At 39.6% G+C, this 11042-nt stretch overlaps 1 protein-coding gene across 1 annotated transcript in view; it reads left to right on the forward strand.

Annotated features, from left to right (window-relative positions):
• Positions 1 to 11042, forward strand: part of dus2 (dihydrouridine synthase 2) — a 116412-nt gene that overhangs the window by 74500 nt on the left and 30870 nt on the right. The window contains exons 11-13 of the mRNA XM_043707033.1: positions 1379 to 1465; positions 4905 to 5073; positions 6839 to 6960. Coding sequence (XP_043562968.1) covers positions 1379 to 1465; positions 4905 to 5073; positions 6839 to 6960 — 378 coding nt within the window. The remainder of the gene's footprint in view (positions 1 to 1378; positions 1466 to 4904; positions 5074 to 6838; positions 6961 to 11042) is intronic.

Consider the following 11042-nt stretch of genomic DNA (forward strand, 5'->3'; position numbering starts at 1 on the left):
GTGTTCCCTTTCCCCATCCCCCTGCTCCCTTCCCTCTGTCCTTGTGTTCCCTTCCCCTGGTCCTTATGCTCCCTTCCCCCGTTCCCCTGCTCCCTTCCCCCTGTCCTGGCACTGCCTTCCCCCGTCCTTGTCCGTTACTTTGAACATTTATTCACTTCTCATTTAACCACTAATTTACTCTCTTTAATTACTCTTTATTGAAAAGCATTCCATCCTGCAGAAAAACTGGATAAAACAATATCTCTTGACCTCACTACATCCACTATTGGTTGGCTTGTCTGTAACCTGCCAAACAATAGAAATACTTTTTCCCTATTCAGCCTATTTTTACCCTTTAGGGTATAAAAACTTTTATTAAATCCCCCTCCTGTCCCTTTGTGATCCAGTGGGAGATGCCTATTTAATTTGTTCTTGGGGTATGGGTGATATATGCAGTCCAAATTTATATATTGTTACTTGTTGAGCTGAGGAGCTGGGTTTTCTTGAGCCTGTGTGATCTTTATAGTGTTGGCTTGCAGGTGAGAAGGGAACTATGGTCAATAGTTAAGTTAGAATGATCTGGAATTGGGATGAGAGCTTGGAGGTACAGTTCAAATTATGTGTTTTGCAATGTTTCACCCTAACCCTTCTAGCTATGCTTTCACTTTGCTGCTGTATTCTACAAAAAGTATCAACTTGGTCAGTTGTAATTGATGAGTAGAATTTGTTATCTGCCCACCATCACATCACAGTGTAACTTTGAGTACCCCGATAGCCCAATGGTAAAGCTGCTTACTGCATCACCGCAGTGAGTAATAAACCTTAACCATCATTAAATGTCTTTGATGTTAAAAAAAACAGCTGCAAGGCACTTCACAGGATTGTTACCAAACACAATTTGACACGGGGCCACATGGGAGATATTAGGACAGATGGTCACAGGTCTGAGGGAACTTTCAGAGAAGGCTTCGAAGCATTCTAGTGCTTTAGGGCCTAGGTACCTGAAGACATCATCAACGATTGAATATTGAAAATTGGAAATGTATAAGAGGCCAGAGTTGGGTGAGTGTGACAGAGAAGCATACCTAACGCCTTCTTCACTATCCTTTCTACCCGTGACTCTACTTTCAAGGAACAATGAATCTGCACTCCAAGGTCTCTTTGTTCAGCAACACACCCTAGGACCTTACCTTTATGTGTATAAGTCCTGCTAAGATTTGCTTTTCCAAAATGGAGCACCTCACATTTATCTAAATTAAACTCCATCTATCAGAGGTTACAGAAAAGGAATTTGCAAGGATAGTGGCCCCAATTGCTTGACGTGTTTGTAACAATGAATGTTGAAACACTTTGCTCATCTGTAACTATTGCGTACTATCTCAAAATATCTTTTCCACAGGAGAAAAGAAGAGAGACCACAACATCCGGTGCACTGCGATGTAATTAAAGCCATCTCTGAAGCTGTGTCCATCCCTGTGATAGCAAAGTAAGTAAAATAAACCAGTCCATTAATGCACAAAGGTAGATCCACAGACATTTCAGGACTATTTATAGTTTGCAAGACACATGCAGTATTGGAAGAACCGGCCTTTTACGTGCCATCCAAAAGAAAAGTAGTTTGGGTAGTTTTTTTTTGATTGGACAATATTTGCTAAATAGTTCTCAGTGTACAAAGAATTACAATGACAATCAATTTAAGATTGATAATTGAGTTTATAATGCGTTGCACTTGCATGTACTGGAAGCTCTATATTGTAGCATAGCCTTCGTCTTTACACACAGTAAGAGCATGTACACACACACTGCACCTGTTTTTACTCAATAAAATAGGTGACAGCAATTCTGAGTAATTTCACATTATGATGCTTGACCGATCAGAGTCAACCTTTTCGATTTTATTTTAAAAGGGATGGCAGTTGACTGCCAGTCATCGTTAACTGGTGCATTCTTTATGAAATTTCCATATCCAATCAAAGTTCACTTGCCAGCCAATCAGCACTCTCCTCTCATGCAGTATGAGTGTTGCTTTCCCTTTGGTAATACTTGATTATCCTAATGAGTACAGGATGAAAAGATGTAACAAAAGTTTTCCACAGATCAAAGGCCAGAAATCCTGCAGTGAGGAACTAGCCTGCTATCCACATCAGCAAAACATTAGTCAAGGGTCTGATGAAATACCCCACACTGGCCTGAATGAGTATAGCTCTAGCACTGCTTAAGCTTAATTCTATCCAGAAAACCATGTTTAACTGGAACTACATCCATAAACGTTCACTCCCTCCACCACTGACACACAATCACAGCAGTGTGTACCACTTCCATGATGCTCTGCAGAAATTCATCAAGGCTTCTTAGGCAGCACCTTCCAACCCACAAACGCTATCGTCTAGAAGGACAGGGGCAGCAGATACATGTTAACACTGCCGTCTGCAAGTTCCCCTCCAAGCCAAACACCACCCTGACTAGGAAACAACAGCAATAGTGGATTTAGTGGTCAAAGTGGCTTTTGACCCACTTATTCTCTTGCTGTAAGTGGGTCAAAATCCTCTCCATCAAGTGGATTGCATCGGTCAAGAAAGCACCACTTTATTAAGGGCTACTAAGGATGGGCAATAAATACTGGTCCAACCAAAGATGCCCACACCCCATGAATGATTTTTTTTTTAATTTCTTCTCAGCAATACTCATTCAGTACCAGTGAATGACCTTGTATTTCAGTAAATATTTTGGGAATCAGTAGATGAGCTATTTCACTGTTTACTAATTGTTATTTGTAACAAGTTAAATTGAAACAAAAAAAACGTCTTCTGTTTTGATTGATAAATCACAAGATGGCTGATTTCGACCCAACACTTTCCAAGGCCGAAAATCTATATTTCAACATCACAAGTGTTCAGCCAATAGGGTAACATTGAATCCAGAAAAGATGTGGGTGAATTGGTTATCATAAAGCAAATATTGCCCATTATACTACAGCATCATCCAGTGCTGCACAACGCGGTAATATTGGCAAACACAAAATCTGTATCCATTGTCAAATTTCAGCTAATTTGAGGGATTCGGTAGCTGAGAGGTCAATGCTAACACACATGCCAATAAGCCCCAGCAATCTCTCATCATAACAACCTATTGAAGACAGCTTTGCATGTATCTTAGCAGGATTTGATGTTAATTATTTTAGTGTTTTGTCTAGATAACTCTGTTTCTGATTTCTGTTGAGACTTTGTTATCGTAAGGCAGCCAATAATTTGGTCTGGAGAAATTCATTTCTTGCTCTCATGCTCAGGTAGAAGTACTGCCGTTTTATTTAACTCTTTTTCTTAACTCCTAAGTAATGGGTTTTCTTTCATCTTCTCAAGTTTAGATTCTGTTCGATGGAACAAAATAGCATTATATTGTTTCTAAAATCAGTTACAGTTCAGAGTTAGTACTTAACAATGCCTTCTTTAACAACGTGATTATTGTTAACAGAAACAGAAGTTGCTGAAAAAACTCAGCAGGTCTGGTAAAACCTATGAAGAGAAAGCAGAGTTAATGTTTAGGATCCAATGACGCTTCTTCAGAATTCTCCGCAGATGCTGCCAAACCTGCTGACCTTTTCCAGCAATTTCTGTTTTTGTTTCTGATTTCTAGCATCCACAGTTCTTTGGCTTATTATTTAATGATAACTGTTAATAAAGTACAGTATCTGTCAACCTAAGTTCTGTAGCTCTTTTCCAGTTCTGTAGCTCTTTGGGTGTCTATCATTATTTCTCTTTCTGTATCTAATTTACCCTGCTCCTTCATTTGTGTTCTGTTCCAATCTCAAGCCTCGAATCTGCTATCAGTTAACCCCTGAAGCAACTTACAGAGCAAAACATTGAGCTTAAGTGCCTTGCAGTAAAGTTTAGGCCAATTTTTGCCTCTTCATAATTAGCTTAATAAAATTCAGCATGTATATTTTCATCGTTCATTGTTTCCTAGTTCCAGTGGTTTCACAAACCCCCAGTATTAAATGAAAAAGTGTTCAGATGATTTGGTGAACGAAACAACCCTCTTTTTATGTTTTTCTTCCTTTCTTTGCCTGAAAAAGTACATTTTACCGTAAGGCCATAAGAGGATATTTCCTTTATGGTATTACTGCTGAAACCTGAAACTTAACCTGGGTTATTTTGAACCAGGCCTCTTAGCAAGAGAGTTTCAAAGAATGTTAGCATTCTACTTTTAGTTTCTGCAGATTGTCAAAAATGCCAGCTTGTGCAGTGAATGCAGAGAATTGGAAGGAGAAAAAGATAAGTCTTTCTTTTAAAAGGGTGTCCGTTCCATTGCTGTGCAGTCTTAGAAAGTCTCAGTCTTATGCAGTCTCAGAAATCTGAAACAACAGAAATTGCTGGGAAAACTCAGCAGGTCTGGCAGCATCTGTGGAGAGAAAACAAGAGTTAACGTTTTTGCTCCAGTGACCCCTCAGATGTGCAGGTTAGATGGACTGGCCATGTTAAATTACCCATTCTGTCCACGAATGTGTAGTTAGGTGGATGAGCTATGGGAAATGCAGGGTTACACGGATTGGATGGGGGGAGTGGTGGTTGGGTAAGGGTGGGATGCTATTTAGAGGGTCGATGTGGACTTGATAGGCTGATTAGCTTGCCTCCACACTGTAGGGATTTTATTCTATGACCCATCTACATAGCTAAAAGATATAGTTTAATCTTTTTGAAAGGATTGTACATGATTTGTAACATATTTGTTGTAAAAATCAGGGGGTTTGCCAGTCAGCTATTAGTTAAGTAGGGTTTGTCCAAGGGTTAATGTTATGTTATCTCAGTTCTAAAATGTTCCACTGGTCAAGTAGTCTGTTTGTTTTGTTTTGCTGTACTGTATGTTTTGTGTGCTCTGTTATCACTGCAGTTGTGTTCAATTTACGATCAATTTACTGTTCACCTCAGTGGAGGATCTCAGGAGATCATCAAAGAATATTCAGGCATTGAAGAATTTCAGCGGGTCACAAATGCGTCTTCAGTCATGGTAGCTCGTGCAGCCATGTGGAACCCTTCCGTCTTCAGAAAAGATGGATTGTTACCAACAGAGACTGTTCTAAAGGAATATCTAACATATGTGAGTGTCTATTGTTGCCACTGCCTTGCAGTCAGTTTAACATAGTTAATGCGAACTGTTGAATAAAGTCATTAAAAATGAAAAACCTGGAGAACATAAACACAAGAGGACTCGATTTGCCTGCTTTCCATTTGTTCAATTCTAATTGTTTATAATTCAATGTTCAGTGGATCTTCTTTGAATCCAGAAACAAATAGCCAGATAGGGGGACGATTTAAAGGGAAAGGGTTAAAGGGGTTTTTTTTTGACCTTGACAAATTTATTATCTATCTCTTTTTGCCTTACTGTCTATTTAGCTTTTTGTAACTGTAAATGAAGGCAAAATTGGCCAGGATGCCATCAACAAAATCTGATGGAAACAGTATCCTTGTCGAACAAAAAGACCTTGTGGTCCAGATGCATAGTTCTTTGAAAGTGGAGTCGTGGTATAGACAGGGTAGGGAAGAAGGCATTTGGTATACTTGCCTTTGTTGGTCAGTGCATTGAGTGTAGGAGTTGGGATGTCGTGTTGCGGCTGTACAGGACATTGATTAGGCAATATTTTGAATACTGCTGGTCTCCCTGCTAAATGAAAGATGTTGGGAATCTTGAAAGGGTTCAGAAAACATTTACAAAGATGTTTCCAGGGTTGGAGAGTTTAAGCTACTGGGAGGAGGTTGAATGGACTTGGGGCTGTTTTCGCTGGAGCATCAGAGGCCGATGGGTGACCTTATAGAGATTTATAAAATCATGAGGGGCATGGATAGGGTGAACAGCCAAGGTCTTATCCTGAGGGTAGGGGACTCCAAAATTAGAAGGCATAGGTGTAAAGTGAGAAGGGAAAGATTTAAAAGGGACCTAAGGGGCAACTTTTCACACAATGGGTGATTCGTGTATGGAATGAACTGCCAGAGGAAGTGGTAAAGGCAAATGCAATTGCAACATTTCAAAGACATCTGGATGGGTATATGAATAGGAAGGGTTTAGAGGAATATGGGCCAAATGTTGGCAAATGGGACTAGATTAATGGACAAGTTGGACTGAAGGGTTTGTTTCCTTGCTGTACATCTCCATAACACTGTCATGCGTGAAACCACCTTTTCATCCAGAAAACTTTCCAACCCATTGGCAAAGTATCAGCACTCCACAGAATAATTAAATAAACTTAAACAGAGAAAAGGCTCCGTATAATTCTCAAGAACAAAAAAAATTGTATCTCTTATCAAAAATATCTTAAATCGTTGGTAAATGTTTTCTTAAAAGAGTATCTAAATGTGAAAGTATAATATTTTATTAACTTGTCCTATTTGTACTTTTTACAACTGAAAGGCCAATCACTATCCATCCATCCTTCATTCTCCCAGCATCCTTACTTCTCTTTGCCTTTCGTTAACATGAATGTTGCTTATAGAGGCCAACAGGTTGGTGAAAGTGACAGAACTCCTTAAAGAACAAAACCCATGTCCAGTTGCTCAGTGGTTTATCCCCCTTGCAGATAGGAATCCCATGTTTTAATCCAAGCCCTGTCCACAATGCAAATCAGCCTGTCCCATGGAAAGCAGCAGACACCGAATTAATAAAAAGCCATAAAAAAGGAGAACATTTTTGGTTCAATGATTAGGAGAACGACTCTATGCTTTATAATTTCTGTTATATTAATTATATGAACATTACAAATAATTTGGTATGGTTTGAGCCACACTATAAAACAGTGGATAGAGATTTGTAAATCAGCAAGCACTGTTTTAGAGAAGGATGATGTTGTTGTGTTTTCTTTGTTCTCCAGGCAATTAAATATGACAGTCATTACACAAATACTAAATACTGTCTGTGCCAAATGTTAAGAGAGAAATTGGAATCAGCTCAAGGGAAGAAGTTGCATGCTGCACAATCGAATAAAGAGATCTGGTAAATATTTCATTAATGTTTAATTTAAGGAAAGAATATTGTATCTTATGGTGAATAAGAAGGCTTTGTACAAACAAGGAAAGTCATGTTCTCGAAAAATGACGTAGTCTACATTTGACTTGTATTTAGGAACTTTGGAACATATCCTTTAATACCTTTGCTGAACAAAAATGTATCTACCTCAAATTTAAAATTAACGACCTCTCTAGCACCCACTGGTGTTTGTGGAAGAGAGTTCTAAACATTATCACTCTGTTGTTTTAAGTGTTACCTAACATCTCTTCTGAACGGTCTGCCCTAATTTTCAGCCTATGCCCCTCATTTCTAAAATCCCCAGACAGTGGAAATAGATTATCTTTATTTATCTGTTTTTTTTCTTGTTAATATCTTGAAAACTTCAATCAGATCACCCCTTAACCTTTTAAATTCTAGAGAAAACAGGCCCAATTTATATAATCCCTCCTCATACCTTAAACCCTGAAGTCCAGGTGTCATTCGTGTAAACCTATGTTGTACTCCCTCCAAAGCCAATATCTCCTTCCAATGTGCGGTACCCAGACCTGCTCACCGTACTCCATGGGCTCTAACCAGGGCTTTGTATAACTTCTGCATCCTTACCCAGTCCTCTAGATATAAAGGCCAGCACTCCATAAGCTTTCTTAATTATTTGTGACTCCTGTTTCTGGAATTTTAAGGACCCACACACCTGAACCCCAATCTCCCTGGACATCCACTGTATTTAACTTCACACCATCTAGAAAGTACCCTGATCTATCATTTCTCAGTCAAAAATAGTCCACTTTACATTTTCTTACATTGAGCTCCAATTGTCCCAGTTTTGCCCATTCATCTAGTCTATCAATATTCCTTTATCATTTTATGATATCATCTACATTGTCTACAGTCCTGCCTAACTTTGTGTCATCAGCAAATTTGGATATATGACTTTCTATGCCATTATCCAAGTCCTTAAGAAACAATGTGAATAATTGAGACCCTGACACATCCTTGTGTTAATCCTGCTAATCTCAATACATACCCGTTATCTCTACTTTTTGTCATCTGCCACTCAACCAATTTCTCAGCCATTCACTAATTTGTCCTCAATTTTGTGGGCTTCTACCTGAATTAATGGAATCATTATGTGGGACTTTGATCAAGTGCCTTCTGGAAGTCCATATATACAACATACATAGACATTCCTCTGTCCACTATCTTAGTGACCACTTCAAATCATTCAGTGGAGTTTATCGGGCATGACCTACCTGTCATAAATCTGTGGCTGGATCTCCATGATTAACTGGAAATGTTTGATGTGTTCAATTGCCCCATTATTGATTATAGACGCCAACAATTGCCCCACCGCAGACTTAAGGCAAAGTGCATTAGGGTAATAGGACAGAGTGAGGACTACGATGTCTGTAATTCCCTAGTTTTCCTCTTGCACCCTTCTTAAAAATGTAAAGTAACCTGTGATTACTTACACAAGTATCTATTGTTAGTGTCTGGAACATAAGAAAAAGACATTCACCATTTCAGGTTACAGTGCTATTCAGTTTAAATTTTATATTTCAACACTCCTGGTCCTTACCAAGCCAGAACGGCGGGCATTCAAGACTCAGTCCCATTGCTGTGAATTCAAAGGTTCCTGTTGACCAGACCATTTAAGGATGGCAAATTCATTTCCCTAAAGGACTTTAGTGAACTAGGGTTTTTTTGTTACAACAGACAATGCTATTTTTTTGGTTGCCATTACAGAGACTAGTTTTCAATTCCAGATTTTTTATAGCACTACTTGCTGCCAAAGTGGAATTTCAACTCATGTCCACGAAGCATAAACCTGCACCTCAAATGACATTATCACTGCTCAGAGAAGCTAAATGATTACTCTGTGTCTGTTTTCATTGAAAAAGACATCAGAATTTCCCCAGAGCTAGAGATCCAAGTGACGAGGAAAAATAAGGAATGGGATAGGAGGTGATGTACTGGAAAGATTAATGATTGGCTAACAGACAGCAAGCAGACAATAGGAATAAATGGTCAATTTCTGTTTAGCAGGCTATGAGTAGCTGGGCAGCAGAAGTATCAGTACTCTGGTCGCACACACACACACTCGATACGAAGCTAAGTGGGAATGTGTTTTAGAAGGAAGATGGAAAGTGATTTCTGGAGTTTTTTGAGAGGCTTAGTGATTGCACAAGAGCCTGGCCGATGGAATATCGTGTGGAAAGGTGTGAGGTGATCCAGTTTGATAGGAGAAGCAAATGTGCAGACTGTGTCTTAAATGGTAAGAGTTTGGAAAGTGTGGATTTTTTGAGTTGATTTATTATTGTCACATACCTAAGTACAGTGAAAAGTTTTGTTTTGTGTGCAGTACAGGCAGATAATGCCTTGCAAAGTGCATTAGGGTAATAGGATAGAGTGAAGACTACCATGTTACAGCTGCAGGGAAGGTTCACAAAAGAGCAACATCAGCATTAAAGTTTTAAAATTTGACAGGTCCATTCAGAAGTTTAATAATAGAGGGGAAGAAGCTGTTTTTGAATCTGTTGGTACATGTACTTAAGCTGGGTGTCCTTGTCAATAGCTACTGAAGGTTAACATGCAGCTGCAGCAAGCTATTAGGAACACTAATGGAATGCCAGCCTTTATTGCAAGTGGGCTTGAGTACAAGAGTAATCACATTTTGCTTCACTTGTATAGGAGCTTGGTAAGACCATATCTGAAGAACTGGGTGCAGTTTTGGTGTCCTTACCTCAGGCGAGATCCCCATTGAAGAAGGGGATACAAGGTTCATCAGATATGTTCCTGGGATGACGAGATTGTGCTATGAAGAGAAACTGGGACCATATTATCTGGAGTTTTGAATAATGGGGAGAGATTATCAAATTGGAGGTCCAGGCTTGTGTACAATTCTGGTTGCCCTTCTATAGGAACGATATTGTTAAACTTGAGAGGGTGCAGAAAAGATTTACAAGGATGTTGCTAGGGCTGGAGGATTTAAACTATATGGGAGGCTGAATAGGCTGGGGCTTTTCTCCCTGGAGCTTCGGAGGCTGAGGGGTAACCATGTAGTGGTTTATAAAATCATGAGGGGCATGGATAGGGTGAATAACAAAGGTCTTTTTCCTAGGGTGGGGAAGTCCACAACTAGAGGACATTGATTTAAAGTGAGAGGGAAAGCATTTAAAAAGGACCTGAGGTGTAACTTTTTCACACAGTGTGTGTGTGTGGAATGAGCTGCCAGAGGAAGTGGTGGAGGCTGGTACAATTACAACATTTAAAAGGTGTCTGGATGGGTATGTGAATAGGAAGGTTGCGATAGATATGGGCCAAATGCTGGCAAATGGAACTGGGTCAGATTGGGGTGTCAGGTCACTGTGGACAAATTGGACCATAGGGTCTATTTTTGTGTTGTAAGACTCTGTGACTACCACCCATTCTGATTTCACTTCTGAATGACCCAACTCTAATTTTAAAATAATATTATTTTCTCTTGATGGCCCTCTGATGAACTCTGACTCAATTCTGTGCCTTTGTTTGAGAAGCAGCAGTTTACCATTTCAGTCAGCGTAATCTATTTGATTTTTTTTAAAATTCAAATGAACAAACATTCAGTTGAAAGTTTTGTTTGGATTACAGCCAGTCTGACAATGCAAGACAACACAATATGCAAAATATTCAAATCCTGCTCAACCAGACATTGCTGGCAAAGAGTCATTTAGACTTGAAACATTAACTTTGTTTCTTGCTCGCTACAGATGGTGCTAAACCTCCAGCATTTTTAACGATTTTATTACTGACATTATTTAGAGATGTGTAGCTCGGTCAGTAGTTAACCATGTAAGATGAATTAGCTGGTCGTTAAGTTTGAGTTTATACCATTTGATCCCATCCTGCCCCTTGTAAAAACGCCATCCCATTCTCCCAATTCCTTCGTCTCCGCCGCATCTGCTCCCAGGAGGACCAGTTCAAAATACGTACAACACAGATGGCCTCCTTCTTCAAGGACCGCAATTTCCCCCCCGACGTGGTCGACGGTGCCCTCCACCGCATCTCCTCCACTTCCCGCTCCCCCGCCC

This window comes from Chiloscyllium plagiosum, chromosome 17, assembly GCF_004010195.1.
Source record: "Chiloscyllium plagiosum isolate BGI_BamShark_2017 chromosome 17, ASM401019v2, whole genome shotgun sequence".
Taxonomy (NCBI): domain Eukaryota; kingdom Metazoa; phylum Chordata; class Chondrichthyes; order Orectolobiformes; family Hemiscylliidae; genus Chiloscyllium; species Chiloscyllium plagiosum.